Source organism: Gossypium arboreum, chromosome 12, assembly GCF_025698485.1.
Source record: "Gossypium arboreum isolate Shixiya-1 chromosome 12, ASM2569848v2, whole genome shotgun sequence".
Taxonomy (NCBI): domain Eukaryota; kingdom Viridiplantae; phylum Streptophyta; class Magnoliopsida; order Malvales; family Malvaceae; genus Gossypium; species Gossypium arboreum.
In genome coordinates this window covers 55,399,742-55,423,916 of record NC_069081.1, presented here as the reverse complement: position 1 = coordinate 55,423,916, position 24,175 = coordinate 55,399,742, and the positions used below count along the sequence as shown (strand labels likewise).

General features: G+C 32.9%; 1 protein-coding gene across 1 annotated transcript; it reads right to left on the bottom strand.

Moving 5' to 3' along the window:
- Positions 1 to 8,529: 8,529 nt before the first annotated feature.
- Positions 8,530 to 11,754, bottom strand: LOC108477339 (probable 1-deoxy-D-xylulose-5-phosphate synthase 2, chloroplastic). The gene is made up of 9 exons (XM_017779849.2): positions 11,543 to 11,754; positions 11,282 to 11,452; positions 11,034 to 11,198; positions 10,517 to 10,939; positions 10,165 to 10,438; positions 9,780 to 10,087; positions 9,424 to 9,705; positions 9,047 to 9,331; positions 8,530 to 8,953 (listed from the first exon to the last, which is right to left on the bottom strand). Exons 1-9 carry the CDS (start codon positions 11,609 to 11,611, stop codon positions 8,807 to 8,809), a joined length of 2,124 nt encoding a protein of 707 aa, XP_017635338.1. The 5' UTR covers positions 11,612 to 11,754; the 3' UTR covers positions 8,530 to 8,806.
- Between the last annotated feature and the right edge of the window lie 12,421 nt (positions 11,755 to 24,175).

The window sequence follows — 24,175 nt, the reverse complement described above, 5'->3', positions numbered from 1 at the left end:
TTTTAATAATTATTTTTAAACTTATTTCATTAAGACGATAGCTCTATAACTTACTTTTTCGATATCCGTAAATTTTGGGTCATTACAAAAATGGACTCACAAGGGCACTGATCAGAGACTCATGAGTCTTACCTTCTGGAGAAGTCATAAAAATCAATTTTGACGCAGGGTTTAATTGAGATCTTTTTAGATCAAACTCAGAGATAGTTTCCAGAAATGGAAAAGGAAGACTGGTTGCCTCCAGAGTGACCATATACGAGAATGTTAGTTCAGCTTTCGCAGCAGAGGCACATGCATGTTTAGAGGCGGTAAGAATGGGGTGAGCAATGAAAAAACATAGAATTTATATTGAAGGGGACTCGATTTCAATAATAAGGAAATGCATTTCAAAATCTAGAGATAAATCAGAAATATGCTCTATCATACACGTTATAAAGACTATACAGAAAGAGTTCAAATTTATAAAATTTCAACATGTCCATTGAACAGCAAACACTTTGGCAGACATCATAGCCACTGAAAGTCTGAAGCAAAGGAGAGGATTTTACTTGGAAGGAGCGATATCAAGGTATGCAGTCAAAACGCTAGAGGACGAATGGGTCAGAGAATCAGATTGAGGTTTTTGTGAGGAAAATGAATGTTTGCTCCATGGAAATCAAAACGTCGGAGTAAAATGTTTTGAAAGATAAATGATCCTTGGGATATTAGGGAAGCGTTGCTTTGAATGAGAAAGGGAGCCTTTGGGAAAGTTAAATCGTCAGGCAATTATGGAGGGATAACTGATGGGACGCGAATTGAACTTCCCGGGGAAGTGGGCTTTAATTTTGATGTTTTATTTTTTCAAAAGTGTTTCTCATTTATTTATTTCTCTGTTATTTTAATAGGTTAGGTAAGTGGGCGGTCCATGGCTTTGGCCTTAAAAGTTTTATTTCATATACACTATGCTATTATATTATAAAGCTCAATTCAATTTTCCTAAAAAAATAATAATAACTCTTATATCAAAGTCAAACAACCTAAAAGTTATCATTTTTATCCATTAAAATTGTCATTTATATCAAAGTCAAACAAACATACTTTTTGGACTAATTTACCTAAAAAGGCCCATTTCTAAGTATATTTACGGAAATAGACCGATTTCAGCATTATTTACCGAAAAGGGTCACGTATGAGCATTTTAGGGGGAAAATTCCTGTAAATCACGCTCCTGGAGGATCGTTTTTGCCATCTCAGCACAAAACGCGCTGACGTGGCAGAAACGCTCCCCCAGGGGCATGTTTTGCTTCGTGTTTTTTATGGGTTAGGGATTTTACATGTTTAGTCCTTAAGATTTTTCAGGTTTAGGGTTTTGCTAAAATAATTTAGGTTTAGGGTTTAGGTTTTTGTTAAAATACATTAGGGTTTAGGGTTTTAGTGAATTTTAAAAATAAATCAGGATTTAGTGTTATTTAAGTAAATTAGGGTTTAAGAGTTTTAAATAAATAAATAAAATTAGGGATTAGTGTTAAAATTAATTAAATTAGGGTTTAGTTTTTAAAAAATAATATTGTATTTATTTTTTAACAAAATTGACTATTTTTCCTTACAAAAATAATTTTGAGAAGACGTTTCTAAACAAATAGTGTCAAAAACGCTTTAAGCAGGATGCACTGTGTGCAAAATTACTGAAAAAAGCTCCAATGTGGACGCTTTTTTTTTACAGTATTTCCTGAAAAAATAATTTTGAGAAGACGTTTCTTAACAAATAGTGTCAAAAATGCTTCAAGCAGAATGCAATGTCAACAAAATTACTGAAAAAAGCTCCCACGTGGACGCTCTTTTTCTACAATAGTTCCTGAAAAAATAATTTTGAGAAGATGTTTCTGAACAAATAGTGTCAAAAACACTTCAATCAGGATGCAATATCAGCAAAATTTCTGAAAAAAACTCCCACGTGGACGCTCTTTTTCTACAGTAGTTCATGTTTGGCCTTAGGCTATGAACAAGACAAATTTCATTCTCAAGTTGCATAAGTTACAACAAGAAAAATTAGAGAGGCTAAACAGAATAGAAATTAAAGATGAGTAAACGTGTTAGTGTTGTTATTTACTATGATGGTGAGGACCATGACACCGAGAACGACATTATTTTTTATCAGAGAACACAACGTGAATGGTTTTTAACCAGAGTATAGATTTTACAGAATTTCGTAAAAGAATTAGACGCAAAATCTTTGGAACTACTCCAAGTAGGGTTTCTTCTATTAAGTATCGATTTTGTGCTTTGATTGATCCTGTGACATATGACTTATTTGATATCAAAGGTGGTCGTAGCTTTGAGGTAATGGTGCAGACTCATCTCGTTAGTGAATCATCCTATCTTGAGTTATATGTTCAATTTTCATCACCAAATAAAATATTTGTGACTTCAACATCAACTACTGTTCGAGAGGAATACAAGACCCCTACCGACACTCCGTTAATGGTAGGCAGAATACAGAAGCGCCCGTATTTGGTGCCAGTATGTAAAACATAACTTCTACACAACACTCGGTTAGTGGATGGGACATACACATCGATGGGTCGATGTTCGATGCTGTAAATACGTATTGAGGAATGACATCAACTATTAGTAGTTGGCAATCCACATCTAATTAGGGACGTTACGAAAAGTCCACAAGAAGGGATGATGTATTCCCTACAACATTTATTGGCGAGGTTCGTACATTGCAGATGATGGTGGGTTGGATAATGAGTCTGATGTGGATCCACATTAAGAGCCAGCCTCGATGGTGTTAAAGTTGTATTATTTTCTGAACTGAAGCTTGTTCCATCCGAACCTAAAGACGTTGAAGGTGGCTCAGATGAAGAAGAATGAGATCCATGATACAGGGCGTACTCGCCTCCAGCCCACATGCATAATGTCGATATATTGATAGATGATGCGTTGGAGTTTCCAGATCTACCATATAGAATGCGTGACCGTACAGGTTCGTCATTGGATTCGGGTGAATTGAAAGTTGGTAAAGAGTTTTCCAGTAAGGATAGTTTTCTTAGTGCTTTGAAACAACATAGCATCAATCACGGGGTTAACTACAACATGGTTAAATCTAAATCTGAGAAGTTCAAGGCCAAGTGTGCAGTGCAAGACGATACATGTTCATGGAAAATCATGACTTTTTTTAGGAAAAATACAGGCATGTGGGAGATAAAAAAAGTACAAAGGTCCATATACCTGTGTTCTGATATAGTATCACTGGGTGTTTAGGGTTTTTGAATAATAATGTTATGTTGCATTATTTAACATACTTCATTGACTGGTGTTTCACAAGATCATCCTTAGATAGATTCAAGTATGATTGCTAGCTTAATACTACCAATGTTGAAGGCGGATCCTAGGACTTTTGTGTCATACATGATTTTTAGTATTCATAGCCAATTAAGGTACACACCCTCTTACCGCAAAGCTTGGATAGCTAAGTAGAAGGCATTGGAAAATATGCATAGTGGGTGAGACACTTCATATAATGTGATTTGGCAGTGGTTTCAGGTGCTGGAGAGGTACGTCCCAGGTTGCATAACAGACCTTGAAACGATCCTTGCATACTACAATGACCGATTGCTCCGTGGATGCCAAGTGTTCAAGCGTCTGTTCTGGAGCTTTAAGCAATGTCAAGATGCATTTATGTACTGCAAGCCATTGATACAAATTGGCGGTACCTTTATGTATGGTAGATATACCCATCAATTATTGCTAGCTGTAACATAAGATGGCAGTGAGAGAATCGTTCCAATTGCGTTTAAAATAGCACCAGGAGAGTCAGCTGATGACTGAGATTTCTTTCTTTCTAGGTTAAGGAGGCATATATGTCCCCAACCTGATATCTGCGTTATATCAGATCGGGACACTGAAATACTAGTCGCAATTGAGCGACAGGGAAGCCTATGGGATCGTACACACCATTGTATTGTCTAAGGTACGTTGCGTCCAACTACTATGGGCAATATCGGTCTACGACTGAACGATAGCAAGTGACCAACATGGGTATTTAGTTTCTGTTAATATACTTTTATTTGTAATACTCAATTTATTCTGAATGGAATATTGGTATGTAATTTTTGCTATCAACTTATATTGGCAGGGTACGAGATAAATAAGAATCGTTTTCATGAGATGTTGGGGATTTTGCGTTCAGTTAACGATCAAGGCACAGACTACCTCTGTAACATACCTTTCGAAAAGTGGACACAAGCATACGACGGCGGCCTACAATATGGTTATATGACCACAAGCCTTGCTGAATTCATAAATTCTGTTCTAAAAAGAACGTGTCATTTGCCAATAACCTCTATTGTGTGAGAGACATATTTTCATTTGGCGGCACTATTTCTAAAGTGAGCAGTGAATTATAAAGGCCAAATGTAGGGAGGCCATGTATGGTTCCAAAAGGTATTTCAAGAAATTAACAAGGCGAAGGCGCGAGCCAACATGATGTACACAATGTGTCACGATCGCAACAAATTATGGTTTCAAATGACGGAGTTTGATAAACCGAGCCAATGTATTACCGACGGGCAATATCGTGTACACCTGATAAATAGAACTTGGGACTGTGGGACGTTTGACGTACTTCGTTATCCACACGCTCATGTAATTGCAGCTTGTTAGAATCTCTATTTAGATCCCATGAAATATGTCGACGAAGTGTACAAAATAGAATACATGTATAATGTGTAGAGACACGTATTCCCATCGATTTCAGGTGAACATAAGTGGTCGTCTGTATCGCTTACTCAGTTTAAGTTGTTACCGGATAAAAAATTACATCGCAAAGCAAAAGGTCGACCTTACTCGAGTAGAATACGTAATAATATGGACATCCGGTAAAGAACAAACCAACAGAAGTTGTATGGATAGTGTAGGAACCCAGGTCATACAATTCTATCATGTCCAAACTGAAATAGTTGATAATTGCTGTATTAAAACTATGTTGCATTATTTCTATTCCGTCTTATTCAAAAGAACTTTTATTTTATTAAAAATATAAAATTAATTTACTATTAAAATTTTAAAACTAACTTTTATTTTATTAAATGAAATAATATAGAAACAATTTATACAAATATATTAAAAAAATCAATGTATATGCCGGTCAGAATCAGTGTTACATGGGGGTGGTCGACGACTAGGTGCTGGATTCCTCCTTGGTTGCGCTTCCGGCGGGGGTTGTGGTTGCTCCGGTTGTGAGTGTTTGGAGGATGACCCACCTTGGTAGAATAAAGAATGTGGAGGTGTTTGCATCACCCACGACGGAGGTGTTTGGATCCTATAAGGCGATGGGGATCGATAAAGAGATGAGCTCGCCGATGGTGCCTCGTGCAATCCCTCCGGTGACGATGGCCTATATATCATCGGTTGAGTCAGAGTCATTGGAAAAGGAGATGCACCGGGCCATGCATTCCAACCTGGCATAGGACTAGGAAAAGAAAACATATAAGGGTTAAGATATATATGAGGGCTAGGATAGCACCTAGCATAATCAGAATGGACTGTGCTGTGAGCGTCGTCGGTTGAGGCATTGGGCCCGGTGATTGTGTGGGTTCTGTTGATGAACCGGTGTCGTCATCCCTTCTCTTTGAATTTAAAGGGCCCCGTATTCTCTTTAGACACGGATTTGCCGACGCTTCTGCTTTTCCGACAGCAAATATGGTTTGCCATGGATCTTAAACCATGGTATGTAATCTGGCGTGCACGCTAACTCTAGGACAACGATCTGTTCGCAATTAGGTATATAGTCATACCAGTTTTCCCAAATTTTGATGTATTCCGAGAAGAATACCAGCCAATTCGTATTCGTTTACCGTAAGTCGATTTTGTGCTGTCATCGAGTACTTCAGGTTCCTTAAGAATCAGTTGTCGGAATCTAAATTGCCGCAACACTCTATCCGTCTAGTGCATCTCGACAGTAGCATTGTTGACTAATGGGACCTTAACATGCCAAATGTTCGGATTTTGAAAGAATTCTTCTAGAATTACTGCCCGTATTGCTGGATCCTCATATAGTGTCCATTGGAACTATATGAATGTGATAAAAATATTAGTTATATACATAATACTAAATACAAAATACTAAATATGAAACAACTATTTTATGTATATATATTTTATTTAATACTTACTTACACTTCTGACCGTTGGTCTAATAGAAGCCTTATATCTTCAAGAGCGGTAGGTATTCCAACATAACTCGCCGGATGATTTCACCTATTTAAATAAATTTTCAGCATACAATTTTATTTAAATCTATGGAATAATTGTAAAATGAAATAAAAATTTTACCTCGTTATGAGTGGGAATGTTTATGGGTGGTTCACTCGAGGACGTAAAAAATGGAAAGCGAAACCGAGCCCATGATTTTAGTAGCGATAGAAAGCCTCCAATTTTGACTTTATTTGGTGACGTCGCCCCGCACATCTCCCGATACAATGTTGTCAACACGAAAGACCCCCAACTTAATTTGCCAACTGCTCTAAGGTCAACGAGTTTCAACAGCCACCTCAGATGTACAAGGTTTCGTGACAAGTCCGACATCAAATAACCTCCAATCATCTCAATGATGTATGCCCGAGCATATCATATTCTTTCTACTTCAGTTGAATCATTTCCCGGCTTCGGTAATGTATCTCATAACCATCCCATATCGATCCAACCTTCATAAATATTATCCAAAATCGCACCCAAAAGATCGTAGCATATGGCTCCCCAATTAGCAGATTGAACGGACCCGGTGAGTGCGGACCCATCCATTGGCAATCCTAATTGTAATTGGACGTCCTCCAAAGTGATAGTATACTCTCCGCATGAAATAGAATGTGTACATCTCAGGTCTCCACCTCTCTATTAACGCGCTGATGAGTTTCAGCTCCAACTTGCACCCCCGACTTATAGTGGCCGCGTGCCAAAAACCCGCTACCCTCAAGTAATTTTCTATCAACAGTGATGGAGGACCAGACATATTACGAAAATAATTTGTAACACCCAATCTACAGACTGTTATAAAAAATTATAAATTACAAATTAATTAAAATTACATAAATGAAAAATATTAAATAATATTCAAAATTAAAATTAATTAGAATTACATAAATGAAAAAAATATTAAATAATATTCAAAAATTAAAATTAACCTTTACCATTTTCATTTGTTCGACGGAGATATGTTTATGACCGAGACGAATTAATTCCTCGGCTATTGCTAACACGATCAAATATTTTTGAAATTATAAAAAATAATACCAATTTAGAAAAAAAATTAAAGTAAATAACTAATTAAAGAAAGCTTTGAGAAATTTAATGAGAAATTTGAGAGCTTTAAGGAGAAATTTTAGAGTTTTTTTTGCTAAAATTTGAAGAAATATCGTGTGAAATAATAGGAGGGTTTTTATTCTTTTTTTTTTTTACTGTTGAACCCCCCAATGGTAAAAAAAATTAGCCGTTGGGGTAAAAAACACGGAACAAAACGCGCCCCTGGGTGAGCCTTTTTGCCACATCAGCAAAGTGCGTCCACGTCAGTGCGTTTTATGCTGACATGGAAAAAACGCTCCCCAGGGGCACGATTTACTGCAAATTTCCCCTTAAAACGCTCCTATGTGAACGCGTTTTACCAAAACCGACCCTTTCCAGAAAATAATGATGAAATTGGCCCATTTCCGTAAATATACTTGAAAATGGGCTTTTTTAGGTAAATTAATCTACTTTTTGATATGATCAACTCTTTTATCAGTTATTAATTAGTCTAAATAATTAATATGGTTAACTTTTGATTAAAATATTATATAGTTATATATAATTTGAATGTCATCTTATATTTTAACATATGGCTTCGAATTCGTTTGGATATACCATATTTTTCTCTTTTATATTATCGACAATTGTCAAACTTTAGTTTGAGCTAATATGTTATGTTGAAATTTGAGATTCAATTTATATGTTTTAATTTTTAACATAATTTGATTCTTTTATTTTTATGATGTCATTAGTTAGTCTAAATAATTAATATTATTAACTATTTCAATCGAAATGCTGACACCGGTTTTTCTTAAAAATACTATTCCAATAGAAAAAGATTATTTATCATAACGAGTTTGAGCTGATTGAGTCTTAGTTTAACTGGCATGACATTGTTGCCAATATAGGAAGACAGGGTTCAAGTGTGCTGAAGTGTATTATCCTCTTATTTATGAGTTGGGTAGGGACAATGAGTAGTTTTAAGCATAAATCATAATGAGTTTGAATGTCTGTATCTATAGATATATCCTAATAAGTATTTTTAATGTTATTTTTTATTGTTATAAGAGACCAAATTTCAAAATGTATAAAATGTATAGAGCATTAATACACATTTTAACCTTTAAAATTTTAATTTATTATACAAATTTATCACAAATAAATAATCCATACGAGATGCTGATACAACAGAGAATCTGCATAAATTTAATACATGTGTCAATTGCCAGCAAAATTTTGGACGGTTTGAGTGCAAGTTGGATGTGTTTCATCAGCCAAATTCATTTGAAAACAGAGTATAATATCAAATAATTGCTTCATATTTTTTCTTTTCTTGGGGGTGGTTGGGTTGGGGGGATTATATTCTTCATCTACTGCAAGCCTCCCTTTCTTTTATGCACTTATGCATTACAATACAGCTATTCCACTCTGGAAGTTGCACTTGTATATTGAGAACTTTAATGTTAAATTTTCTATACCTTTGTTTCTCTAATCCTAGATATATATGCTTAATCCATATCTAATGTTCCATTTGTGTGCTCTACTTGAACTGCTTGGCTTGTTTTGGCCTTCCTAGCATAGATTGGACTGTTGCAGAGATATGCCTTGAAGACAGCCCTGCTTCTTCTATCTGGTCTTGGGGTGATCCATGATCTATGTATCTATCTGGAAGCACCATTGCTCTCAACTGCATAACACCTCTAATTCTAATTAGATATGATTAAAAAGAAGCTAGAAATTGATATTTACGGGGTGAAAATGAAAATGGAAATATATATACCTTGAGAGGTCCATCCAAAATACCAGTCAAGCTCAAGAAATGTGATACATGAGAGCCAAAACCTCCAATGGAACCCTCTTCCACAGTAATAAGAATCTCATGCTCATTTGCTAATTGCTTGATGAGATCCCTGTCTAGAGGCTTACAGAATCTTGCATCAGCTACTGTTATGTATATGTTTTGTGATCGCAGCATGTTTGCTGCTTCTATGCATTGTTGAACTATTGAACCATATCCCAGGATGGCTACTCTGTTGCCTTCCATAATTATTCTTCCTTTCCCAATCTGTTCATCCATTGTACAAGAGAAACATTAATCACTTCATCTGCTTTGATTCTAATTTATTTTGGATGTTTAAAATGATTGAGTATTGTAACCTCAAGTGGAGTTCCTTTGTAATCATGTGGGATAACCACTCCAAGGCCATTTCCTCTAGGGAATCTGAAGCAGCTTGGTCTGTCATCGATGGCTGCTGCTGTTGCAACCGTATGCATGAGCTCGGCCTCATCGGATGGAGCCATTACCACCATGTTTGGCAAGCAAGCCATGTATGTAATGTCAAATGCACCACAGTGGGTAGGTCCATCTGCCCCAACCAAACCAGCTCGATCCATTGCGAACCGTACAGGTAATTTCTGAAGATCCACATCATGAACCACCTGCCATTGGAGTGAAATTTTGAGAGTTGCAATACGATATATCCACTGCAGTATGTCCATTTTCGAGAGCATACCTGATCGTATCCCCGTTGCAAGAATGATGAGTAGATAGCACAGAATGGCTTGAGACCCTCGGTGGCTAAACCAGCTGCAAAAGTAACTGCGTGTTGCTCAGCAATCCCCACATCGAAGCAGCGGTCCGGGAACCTCTTATGGAAGAAATTGAGACCTGTTCCCCCACCCATTGCTGCATGGATGGCTACAATCTTGTCATCAGCCTCAGCTTCTTTGATGAGCGACTCAGCAAAGTACTGAGTATACGACAGTGTAGAGGACTTGGACTTAAACTGCTTGCCTGTTTCCATGTCGAAATTTACAACACCTAAGAGCAGACAGAAGAATAATCATCATTTTGACAGAAGTGATAACATTACAAGTGATTAAGAGTTGCAATGGTACCATGCATTTTATCAATTGCTGCCTCAGCTGGGGGATAGCCCTTTCCTTTCTCTGTCACAATGTGGATTAGGACCGGCCCCGGGGCAGGCATCGCTTTCACTTTCTCAAACATAGCTACTAAATCTTCAATATTGTGTCCATCAACCGGACCGATATAATATAGGCCTAGTTCCTCAAAGAGAGTGGAGCCAGAAGCACTAATCATTCCTCTTGCATACTCATCTACTTTTGCTGCAATTTCATGTGTTTGACCCCCAATTTGCTTAGTTAGGCCCTTCAACAACAAGTAATATACACAATCAGATTTCTGCCTATACAAACACGAGATGAATAACAAGCGTAGAGAATTTACTTTTGCTTTCTCCCGAAGTTTTCGGAACTCGGCGCTTGCTTGAATCTTGGTTAAAGCCCTAGTAAGAGCTCCAACAGGAGTAGCAGGACCTTGTAGTGTTGCAGTAGGTAGAGACACTTGTTTATTGTCGTTCAACACGACGATCAAGTTCGAATCAAGGAACCCTGCATTATTCATAGCCTCATATGCAAGTCCAGCAGTCATAGCTCCATCTCCAATCACTGAAATCACATTGTTTTTCTTCTTCAAAAGGTCTCTAGCCACTGCCATACCGAGTCCAGCTGATATGCTAGTGGAACTATGTCCAGCACCAAAAGCATCATAAACACTTTCATCCCTTTTAGGAAACCCTGCAAGGCCTGAAGTTTTTCTTATGGTATGCATCCTGGACCTTCTTCCTGTCAGGATTTTATGAGGGTATGCCTGCAAATAATAGCTTCTTTGAAGATGCTATTTACATATAAACTCCCATATGAAAGCAAACAAAGAAACAAGTCGGCAGTCTCGATTCTCTCACCTGATGCCCAACATCCCATATAATTTTATCATCAGGTGTGTCGAATACATGGTGTAAAGCTATTGTCAACTCCACCACACCTAAGCTTGAGCTAAGATGCCCTCCGGTCTTAGATACTGTGTGCACAATATCAGCTCTAACTTCTGCCGCCAGTTGTTCAAGTTCCTAAAACACAATACATACATATGTATTTATGTAAGAGAAAAAAAGCAATCTCATTAAATTGATCATCTGGTTTTGTTGGTTACCCTTGTTGATAAGTTCTTCATATGAAGAGGGTAATTGATGGTGTCCAACAATGGCGTTGCCGGTTTCTTCCCAGAGAAATCGATCTTCCAGCCATCGTTTTCTTTCCTTATCCTCATTTTATTACAACCCTCATCGCCTTCAAAGTTTCCAGCACAGGCTTTGGGACACAACTGGAAAAAAACACAGACAAGACAGAGAGCAGAACATGTAATAAAGTGTTGATGTTATGGTAAAGAAAAGAAAAGAGATATGTTACTAACATGTTTGTAGGAAGAAAGGTTAGGTTTGAGACATGGAAGAGGAGGAAGGAAAGAGGCAGAAACCGCCATTGTTGTAATGTGAAAATAGAATGAGAGAAATGAGAAGGCAGAAAAAGCTTAATATAGACGGAGCCTGGAATCAAATTCACTGTGTGAGAGAGAGAATTGGTTAATTTGATTACGTGTCGGGACAATCCCCATTTTTTATTCTCATTGTTACATTTCGCTATTATATCATTAATTAAGAAGATTTTAAATAATCACGAGTCAAGTGAGTTAGATGGTAAAATTTTTCTAAGGGTTTGATTCTTGTTGCGGGGATAGAACAATTTTAAATCTTGTGACCAACATTTATCCTATTAATAGAGTTATAAAATACGAAGAATTAATAATTAGGCTCGCTTAAATAGATACTTTAAAAATAAAAAAATTTAAATAAATTTATTAATGATACATCATCAAATATTAACCTTGCATTCATACTCTATCACAATGAGTTAAATTCTTCAATTAATACTCTCTTGTGAATATATATTAGCTTACGCCATATCATTTATGGAAAAAATATTTATTAAAAAATCTTAATTCAATTGATAGCAATGTTGTTATTTGTGTAGAATGATATGAATTTGAGTGTACTAAGGCTTATTTATCCTCTTTAATAGTTCAAAATATAAAATATCATCAACATAATATAATTTATTTTGTAAAAGAAAATACTAATATAGTAAGAATTTGAGTCCTTAATTGCCATAATCATTCTCCACCCTTAAATAGGAGAAAAGACTTGTTTAAAACCATGTCCTCCTAATTATTGCAATAGTAATCATGCTAACTAAATTAAGATTTAATAGACCATTGTTAGTGAAATTAAGAGTATTTTTATTCAATTCTTTTTATTTAATAAATATAATTTGACAAAAACTATAAAACAATAAAATTTAAACGTAATTAAATTAATGTGATTAAATTAAGAATAAATTAATCAAATAAAATTGAATAAATGTATATTAAAGAATACATACAAATTAATATATATATCTAAAAGCTCAAAAGCTAGGTACCCCAAGAATTTTCCAAGAATCTTTTCCGTTACATATTTTCATACTTTTAGTGCTAAATAGTGCATACATAATTCAGAATTGGGTTCAATAAAAACAATTGAGATTTTGGCTCTTAAAAATTGAGAATTTGTAAACATTTATTATGAAATAATAAAATAAATATTATAATGTGTGTTATTCAAAATTAAATATATTATAGCAAGTGTATAGTTTTAAATTTTATAATATTTATTCAATATTTTTATAATATATCATGCAATTATTTTTTATTTTTGAAAATAAAAATATTTTATATAATAAATCACATATATTTATTTACTTTGAGGTTTTAATTTTAAATTTTTAATTTTAATTAGTTTATTTACTATAATAAATACATTTCCTAAATTAAATGCAAACACTGAACTTAATTAGATATTTAAGGATAAAAGGTATCATTTTGTCTAATCAATTGTATTATATTTTTGTATTATTACATCTAGGCAAGATACACATTTTAAGAAAATTATTAATTAGTGTACTAGAAATCTTATCACACGATATATGTATGCGAAAATCATAAATATAGAACACAAATATATGTTTTAAAATAACATATAATAAATAATAAAATGTATGACTTAAAACTAATTAATAATAACACATGAAATATGTATGATATTAAAATTTAAAAATTAGATTAAATTGTTTATCATTGTGTTATCATCAATATTGAGTCGGTGTCAAGTTAACTTATTACACCAACTCCATCAAAATATGTACAGTTGTTGAAAGTAATAAAGTGTGCATATTAAAATTTAAATATTTAAAATAAAAATATAAAAATAAAGTTTCAGCTGTGTGGTAAATTAAAAGTTTTATCAATGCAATTGGTTCAAGTTCAAATATCATCATATGCATATTATTATTATTTTAAAACAAAAAGACTAAAGTGCTCTCAAATAATATAACTTATTTTAATCATGAAAGGGCATTTTCGTAACTTATCTAATTGAGTTGATGACCTATTTGAGGGTGGCACCAACTCAGTCAAGGGTAAAGTTTTTATTACTGCAATTAATTCAAGTTCAAATCTCATCATACGCATATTTTTATTGTTTTAAAAAAAAAACTAAAATATAACTTATTTTAATTATGAAATAACATTTTTGTAATTTCTCTAACTGAGTTGGTGACTCAGTTGAGAGTGACATCAACTCAATCACCAATTTAAATAATATTATAGATATACAATTGGTGAAACTAATAAAATTAAAATGTATAAAAATATAAAAATAAAGCTTTAACGAGTGGTAATTTAAAGGTTTTATTAATGCAATTGGTTTGAGTTCAAATTTCATTATATTCATATTTTTAATGTTTTTATATAAAAGACTAAAGTTCCATAAAATAATATAACTTATTTTAATTACGAAATGACATTTCTGTAATTTCCTAACCGAGTTAGAGACGCAGCTTAAGAGTGACACAAACTCAATTAGAAACTTAAATAATAGTCTAGAATAACATACATGATATTCACTATTTTTGTTTTAAAGGTAAATTACTCTTTAATAAAATATTTTTATTAACTATTATTCCACAATTTACAAAAAAAATTAATATTTTTGTTTGATTTTATTTGTTTAAAATTTTAAAAATACTTTTTGAAGGAAAAAATTAAATACACTTACAAAAATTATTTAATAATTTTCTAAATTAGTGGAAAATTTTAATAATTTTGATAGTAAATTATATTTTTAGTTTTATATAAATTTTAATTTATATTTTTAATTGATTTACATTTTTCATCTGTGTATTTAAATATACAAATAAATTCTTTTCCAACCCCAAAATCCATGTTGGAATGTAACAAATTTATTTTTAGCTTAAAAAGAATCTAAAATTTCTTTAATTCTAATTCTATTGGCCAGAAACAATTTCTTATGAGTAAAGGTGGACACAGCAAGTACTACAATACACACAAAATAAATAGGGTACAATAAAATTTGTTTATACAGTTTGGATTTTTATGTCCGTGGAATTTGACTTAGTGAGAAGAATTTACTATTTTTAAACAGTTAAAACTAGTGAATTTAAATCTATCATACCTTAATGATGATTCTTCACTATTATACTTTCAAAGACTAAATCGCTCGTCACTAAATTCTCTCATTGAGAATTTATTCTAAAAAATCACCAAATAAATGTTTTATAATTTCAAATGCACTCTTGTAAATAATGTTTCTCACTCTAACTGATAAGTGTTTTTTATATTTAGTACATCAACCTATACAAGTCTCTCAATTATATAAAAATCCATGCTAAAGATCTATCATAATCTCTACTAAACAACATCTAAAATAGTTGAATACAATATAATATTAACAACCAAGGTAAATATGGACAATTGACAGCTAAGTTTCTAACGTTTGAATCCGATCCAAGGGATTTGATCTGATTCGATCTTCCAAATAAGTTTCTCCAAATGATTTGATCTTTATTGATAGGCTTGATTCATTCCATAATACCAACTCAACTTAAAGATACGATTTAATAAATTGTCAATCTTCTAATGTTTTGTCACAATTAGGAAAGTGGATACTTCCTTTTTAACACATTGAAACAACTTCAAATATTTCAATAAATTCTATGTTATATTAAATGCGGATGGGGTGCGACGCATCTGCACAAGCATGGCCTCTGTTGGAGGTTTATTGAGAGACGCGGACGGTGCATGGCTTCATGATTAAGGTTAGGATAACTGAGGGGGTCCGAGAAGGCCTCCGGCTGGTCAATGTCATTGGTACGTCGAGACTTATCGTCGAACTCGATGTGCTGCTGGTAGTTTGTCTGTTATCTAGTCCCTTTTGATGCTGACCATCCTTTGAATACATATGTTACTGGCTGTTTAGCTTTGATAAATGAAGGGTGGGTTATGGAGATATGTCATATCTTGCGAGAGGGGAATAAGTGCGCGAATCACCTTGCGAACTTGGCCCAAGAGTCATCCGGTAAGTTGGTGGTGCTGATAGATCCGCGGTGACCGTCGTACCTCTGTTGCAGGCGGATATATCGGACACGGTTGTTTGCGTTCATAGTTTTGTTTGCTATTATTATGTACCGAAAAAAAAAGAAAAATGGTTACACGAAATAAAAAACTGACACAATATTTTTAAAAAATATTACATTCGTTCGTAAGGCACTTATTAAAATAAACAGATGAAAAGTATAATTCAATTAAAAATATAAAAGGATATAAACATTATAAATGAAAATTATTAAAGTTTTTCAACTAATTTAGACAATTACGAAATGATTTTATAAGTGTATTAAATATTTTTAGATAAATATAATAAACAAAATTATTTGGAAATTGTGAAATATTAATTACTAAAATGAAATAAGAATATTTTATTAAAGAGTGATTTACCCTTAAAACTAAAATAATCAAACATCATGTACATTAATACAAAAATGCTTGGTGTTTGTTGCTTTTTTATATGATAATACAAAAATATAATACAATTGAAGCTTTGAAATTTTCAAATTATAGTTTATTTAAAAAAAATATTTAGGCGTTATTATTAAATTCAAATAAAATTTTTATCAATTTGTTATCTTTTAAGTTTTGCGGTATTTAGAAACATATTTATTACAAAAATAAATTAATTAAAAGGTGACAGTATAATATATACAAAGAAAATTAAAAGGTAAATCAATTAAATATCAATATATATATATATATATATATATAGATTTTGTATAAGATAATTTTATCTTCAAAAATCGAAAATTTAATTGCATGATATATACGGTAAAACTAATGGTCTTTGTTTTGCTACAATGAATATTTTATGTATGTTATTTTCAGTTTCACTGAACAAGTTCTAAAATATATACAAACTAAGTTTTGACCCTGTGATGTACCTATTTTCAAATTCCCATAATAATATTTAATTAATTTATTTTTTACAAAATAAGTTTTTTATGTGTGTAAATAATTCAAAAGTAAAAATATAAACATTTAATAATTTTTTGAAAATAATAAAATTTGAATAATAAAAATTAATCAAATAAAAATTGAAGTAAAATTAATCGAAAAATGCATACTATTTGAAATATTTCGAACCAGTTTATAACAAATCTTCTAAAACTATAAAATGAAAATGTTAAAAGAAACAAACAAATAAATAAACGAAACGAAACATATATTTAACCCTAAAAAAGTTTAAGTACTTGAAAATTTTTTTTCCACTTTAACTCCTAAACTTGAAAATCGTTATTCATTTAACCTCATTCTATTAAAGACCATAAAAAGAAAAAAAAAAGGATAATGTGACTTTTAGCTCCTAAACTTGGCAAGTAAGATTACATTGGCCCTTTAACTTGACAATTAGGTTCATTTTGGTACCTGAAATTTTTTTTTGGTTTATTTTGAACTTGAAAATTAGGTCTATTTTGATCTCTAAATTTGAAAAATCTAAAAGTTTAATGATGTGTCACTTTGAGATTGTGCTACATCATCACTTAAAAAATAAAAAAAATTTAGATGATGATGTAGTTCAATCTCAGAGTGATATATTTAGTATTTTAATAATCTAACCGATGGTTGAACAGGTTAGGTGACCAGTTCTCCATTCAATCAGTTGACTGGTTTTACCGTCGGATCAACAATAATTAAATAAATAATTTAAAATTCATAAAAATCTAAAAAGCCAAGTAAAATCAGTTTTATCTTTCTTTTTACTTTTTTAGATTTTAAAGAAATTTTAATTAATTAATTAATTATTATTGGTTTTACAGTCAAACTGATTGAACCGGTTGAACCGAGAACTGGTGGTCTAATATGTTCAACCATGGGTTCGGTTATTAAAACATTGAATATGACTCTCTGAGATTGTACCATATTATCATCTAATTTTTTTTTCAAACTTAGAGTGTTATGTAATCAAACTTTTAGATTTTTCAAGTTCAGTGATAAAAATGGACCTATTTGTCAAGATCAAAACGGACAAAAAAATACAAGTTCCAAAGTGAACCTAGTTGTCCAGTTCAAAGGCCAAAAGTTACATTATCTATTTTTTTATCAATTATTAACATAATGGACTTAAATAAATAATGATTTTCAAGTTCAAGGGTCAAAGTGAATAAAAAAAATCAGAGGCTAATGTAAACTTACTTGTCAAGTTCAGAGACCAAAATTTACATTTACCTTTAAATGGATTTAAATATTTTGTTTTACCTTTTATTAATAAATTATTTTAAATGATTAATAACATTAAATAAATCCTAAAAAATGGTTTTCATGGTTAAACAAATGATTACAAAAATGGTTACACAAAAATAAACTAACTCAATATAAATTTGAACATCATCAACCATGGGGTGAAATTTATTGAATTCCATGCACCGAACTTATCAATTTTCAAGTTTGAAAAATCAGTCAACTTGCGACAACTTGTTGGATGAAATCTAAGTATTTCATGGTTGAGATGTCTCTATAGAGTTAAAAGATATATCTCTTAGCTTCAAAACGCACTTTTAATCACTCGATTTTGAGTTTAGGAGCTCAGGTTATGACCATTTTCGTGAAGGCTGCATGACCAGAATTTTTGGACGAGATTATTACAGAAATTACGAGTTTTGAGCTTTTAATTGAGTTTAAATCATATTGGGTTCAATTTTTAAGCTGAATTTTATTATATATAAGCCCAATATTGTATTTATTAGGTTTATTATTTTATTTTATTTTTTCCAAAATTTGGATTATTTTTAAGTTTTTTAGAAGTTTTATGTTTATTAGTCAACAAGAATGTTTAGTTTAAAACTACTTGTTATTTAGATTAATTAGATTTTCAATATACTTGAGAGTGTTATTTTGATGTACTTAGCTAGCTTATATAAATATCTCTTCATTGTTCATTATATACAAAATTGTTTTGTGCATTAATAAAATTTTCAACTCTAGGAGATAGTTTCTTTGTGCAAGATTGTTTTCTTGTAATTTTTAAAATTAGTTTTCTTCTTAATTTTCTTCAAAGAGTCGTGAGAATTTATTTTTTATCCTTCAATTTGGCAATGATGAAAAATGAATTCTTATAACTCCATGAAGAAAATTGAAAAGAAAACTACTTTCAAAAATTACAATAAAGCAATCTTGCACAAAGAAACTAACTCCCGAGTTGAAAATTTTATTAATGAACAAAACAATTTTGTATTTAATAAATAATGAAGAGACCTTTATATAGGCTAACTAATTACCTCAAATAAAACTCTCAAGTATACTGAAAATCTGATTAATTTAAACAAGAAGTAATTTTAAACTAAATTTTCTTGTTGACTAAGAAATATAAAACTCCTAAAAACTTAAAATACTTAAAAAATCCAAAATTCAAAATAAATAAATAAATAATAAACCTAATAAATACAATATTGGGTTTATATATAATAAAAATTAAGCCTAAATTTGAACCCAATATGATTTAAACTTGAATTAAAAGCCCGAAACTTGTAATTTCTGTAATAATCCCGTCCAGAAATTTTGCTCGTGCAATCTTCATGAAAACTATGATAGCTTGAGCTCACAAACTCAAAATTGAGTGACTCAAAATTATTTTTGAAGATAAGAGATAGATTTTTGAAACCTATGGAGACATCTCAACCAAGAAATGCTTGGATCCCATCAAAAAAGTTTTCACAAGTCGACTGATTTTCCAAACATGAAAATTAGCAGTTTTAGTAAATGAAATTTAATAAATTTCACCCCATCCATGTATGTATGATTTCCCCTTTTCTCGAAAAGATTTATCATCAAGTCTTGTCTTTGTTTAACTAAAAAAGAATTTTTATCATAGGTGGATGGGTTAATTGAGCTCCTTTGTTAATTGAGCTCCTTTCAAAGGATAAACAAATTCCTAAAAGAATGAAACAAGTCCACTAGACAAATTCTTGTTAAGGTTAGTGAAAACATAATCATTCCTTACTTTTGGATAGGTTCTCTATTTCTTTGCATTCTCCTTTTGAATGGAACTCTCTAATTTTACCTCGTAGGAATTTTCACTCACCAAAGTTGTACCATCAAATTGATGTTTATCATTCAATGTCTCTTTTTTTTTCAGTCTTTTGGCATGAATCATCCTCACTTCCCTTTAACCTCTTACAAAAATTTTGAACATTCTGTTAATCAGAATACACCTCTTTAGAAGGACGATAAAGGTATAACTCATCCAAATTCATAGACTCTAAGAAAAAATTCTCACAATCAACTTTTTCCTGTTCACAAAGTTCACTATCACTATCATCATAGTTCTCACTATTATTATCAATTTCTTTGACATCAACTTTGAAACAAGGTGCAATGCTAGATCTAGACTCAACAATAGGCACAAAATCACACTTATGTCTTCACATATGGTTTCCATTGAATTTTCGTGCTCATTCATATCACCATTGTCAATGATAGCAGTAGAAGAAGTGTAATACTCTATTACCTGACCCGATCACCAAGTCTGAGTAGAAGGATATCACATTCGTTACGAAAATAAAACATTTATTTCATAGAATAATTCTTGTAAATATAAACATTTCAATATAAAAACATGATATTCAACCCTTCCCAAAACTTATGAGCCTATGTACGCACAAGAGTTAATTCGAGATTGAAAAATGACCAAATTTTAACATTTTCAAAATCGTAGAATAGGTATCAATACCCTAGCCAGGTACCAATACCAATTCTAGCATATTGCCTGTTAGAATTCAACATTTGAAACATTACTAGCTTGAGTTCAAAATTTCCAGCTTGGATTGCTGGCCTAACAACTCCTGGTTGTAAGTCATCCAAGATAGGTACTACAACATTTCATATAGTCTTGTTACGTATTTGAGCGTCTTGCGATAACGGTGGGTCATTAGCATTTTGGTTTTGCATCGGGGGTATGACTTCATAGTTTCTTGGTAAAGCCATATTCCTTTGCTCTCGAAGTCTTCTCCAAACAGTTCTTTCAGTTTCTAGATCAAAATCGATAATAAACTCGAAATTGCTTTGGGTCATACAGCACCTAAAATAAAATGTGAAAATAGCGACAAAAAGAAAACAAGTTAGTAACAACTAAATATTATGAAATAAAAAAAAAATAAAAATAAACATAAAAAAACACCATCCTCAGCAATGACGCCAAAACTTGATCGGTTGTTTAACATCGCAACAATAATGTGCAAGCGTACACTGTCGATGCAAGTATAGTAGATAGATATAAGTCTGTCGAATATTGATCCCATGAGGATGGTTGTCTTTTGTCTATCAATATCAGTGCAATAAATAGATAGAAACAAGATAAATTGTGAGAGTAGTTGTCGAAACAATAACTTGAAAACAATAAGATAAAATATGATAATGATAAACTAGGATGTCCAACATGGATATTCAACAGAATACTAAGTGCTCACAAGGTATAAAAGGATAGGTGATTGTCGATGCGTTAAATTGCAAAGAGTATCTTACCAAGCTTAACTTCTATATTTAATCTAAGACTTAAACATGCATATTAACTGTAATACCCCATACCCGTAACCCAAGTTGGAGCGGAATACGAGGCAATACCTAACTCGATCTCAAGCACACAAACGTTCCCCAAGTCATCAAGACTTGGTCCAAATTAGAACTTTTTCAATTTTTACTTTAAACTTCTTATTATGGGCCTACGAGCCCCAAATTGACCATTAAAAACTATTCGGGATCAACCCGGGTCCTTAAACCATCTATAGAAAATTTAACTTCGAAACAGGGCACACGCCCATGTGGCTATTTCAACATGGTCGTGTTGATGGTCCGTGTGGCTCGCACGGCTTAAAAAATATAGGGACACGCCCGTGTCATCTACCCATATGGAATTAATTCTAGATGCACACCTACAGGGGTTTTCACATGGCCTGGCACACACCCGTGTCCCTGGCCCGTGTCCTTCACACGGCCATGACACGCCCGTGTCCTAGCCCGTGTGCAAAAAAACCTAGACATTTTTTTCTGATGTTAGCATACCAGAAATACCACACGACCAAGGCACACACCCTTGTGCTACGCCGTGTCCATCACACGGGTGAGCCACATGGCCGTGTCTCTGCCCGTTTGTTTACTATCATGCATACTGACTTGAAATTTTTACGTGCAGGGGACACACGGCCTGATCACACGCCCATAAGGTAGACCGTGCGCCACACATGGCCTAGACACACGCCCGTGTGTCTATCCGTGTGGACAATATAAGGCTATTTACCAAACCTATTTGCCACCCTTACTTACACAACTTACATAATAGCAACCACAATCAAGATAAGACTATCTCATGCAACTAAATCAGCCACAATAGACAACGTTCCATTTGTGCATTTCATTCATCTATGAAAATAACATCTTTGCATATAAATCAAAATGAATATTTACCACCATTCAAGGCTTAATACAAAAAAAAAAAAGGGTTTCCAACCCAAGCCAACACATTTGGCCAGTTCTTAACGACACAAAAATAGTAAAGTCTAAGCCCTATACATGCCATATTAAAAAATATAAACCAAACTATACCGAATGCTTCGATTGATAGTGTGATCGATACTCTGACTTTTATTGATCCTTGAGCTAGATAGGTGGCACTATAAGAAAATGAAAAAAAGAAAGGGAGTAAGCATAAAGCTTAGTAAGTTGCACATAAATAAATATACAACATAACTTTACCATTCATCAACAAGTATCATAATACACAAGTGGCATAAGCAAAACTTACTCATCAATATTCAATACACCTCAGATAGCATATATCGAGCTCACATTTCATACATGCCATAAAGGTACCTGTACCACTCACAACACGGTTATACTTTCCTTGTTAATTTGAAATCATACTTTCACCGTTGAACCATTTGGAACATTATCAAATATTCATTTAGCCTCAAACTTGGGGTCAGGTGCCGATGTCATGTCCCAGACATGGTCTTACACTGATACATCTCGCAGCCGATGCATGTCCCAGACATGTCTTACACTGGCTTACGTCTCGAGGCCGATGCATGTACCAAACATGTCTTACACTAGAACTCGTCGTAATGCCGATGCCATGTCCCAGACATAGTCTTACACTAGCTCACAATAACCCATATGTTATGGCATGAATATCCGATTTATTTTCTAGGTTCAAACGGGAACTCTACTATCTCTATTACCATCATGCTTTCTCAATTCCACAATCAAGCAATTCATGCTATATTAAATTCAAGTACAACTCAACACATACATTAACATTGTAGTTGCATTATTTACATACAACTTACCTCGGATTACAAAATGTGGCGACTGGTCGATTTAATCGATTTGCTTAGCTTTCCACCGGTCTAGGTTCAGATTTGGTATTTCTTGATCTATAATAGAAAAATGTACTTATTTAGTCACTAATTAAAATTAGGCAATCAAAAATTAATATTTTTGGTAAAATGACCATTTTGCCCATAGACTTTGACAAAATGACCATTTTACTCCTAGGCCCAAAATCGATTTTTATCGAATTTCTTCACATCTTAAGCTTAGCCGAACCCTTTCTACTCTTATAGCAACTCCAAATTCCCACTATTTCACACACTTATCATCTATTTTACAACTTATGTAAAATAGTCCTTTTAGGTGTTTTCATGCTAACACCTTTCACAAAAGTTGTTTATAAGACACCCAAGACTCATTTTCTTCCATAAAAACTTAGAAAACATTATAAATCCTTCCATGGAAAAATCCTACACTCTTGATCATTTTGAAAAATAGTACCCTCATTTGAAAACTCATTCTTCAAGGGTCTTAAAAATGTAAAAATCATCAAGAAAAACTATCAAAATCACTTACTTGTGAGGATTACAAGTTGCTAAAATTTTTAAACTTTCAAACCCCCTTCAATGGCTAATTTTTAGTGGAGAAAGAAGATGAAAAAGGGATGATATCATCTTTCCTTTATTTACTCCTATTTTAGTCAAAATAAGCCACCTAACTTACCAAACTTTGAAAATTTGACCCCTTTTGTCTCCTATGGCCGGCCATGCCTCCCTAAAGGGTCTAATTGCCCTTTAAAGACCTCCAATTTAGGTTCTCTAGCTATTTGGCACTTTTAGCTATCAATTTAGGACTTTTGTATTTTATGCGATTTAGCCCTTTTTCTCAATTGAGCTCACGAACATCAAAATTAACTCACCAAATTTTTTTATACTCTAATATAAACATGCAATGACTCCAAAATAATAATAAAATAATTTATTCAACTCCAGATTTATGGTCTCGAGACCACTATTCTGACTAGGCCTTAAATCAGGCTGTTATATTTCTCCCCCGTTACGGATTTTTGTCCCCGAAAATATTACCGGCGAATAAGTTTGGGTACTGATCTCTCATAGCCTCCTCGAGTTCCCATGTGGCTTCCTTGACTCCATGTCTCTATCACAAAACTTTCACGAGTGCTATGTTCATATTCCTCAACTGTTTCACTTCCCAAGGTAAAATCTTGACCAGCCCTTCACCATAAGTCATGTCCGGATAAATCTTAACCTCTTTCAGTGC

Excerpts from the sequence above, each read along its gene's own strand:
- LOC108477339 (XM_017779849.2), bottom strand. The coding sequence starts at position 11,611 with ATGGCGGTTTCTGCCTCTTTCCTTCCTCCTCTTCCATGTCTCAAACCT. Across the intron at positions 11,453-11,542 it reads ACCTTTCTTCCTACAAACAT|TTGTGTCCCAAAGCCTGTGC; the intron begins GTTAGTAACATA and ends GTTTTTTTCCAG. Across the intron at positions 10,439-10,516 it reads AACTTCGGGAGAAAGCAAAA|GGCCTAACTAAGCAAATTGG; the intron begins GTAAATTCTCTA and ends TTGTTGTTGAAG.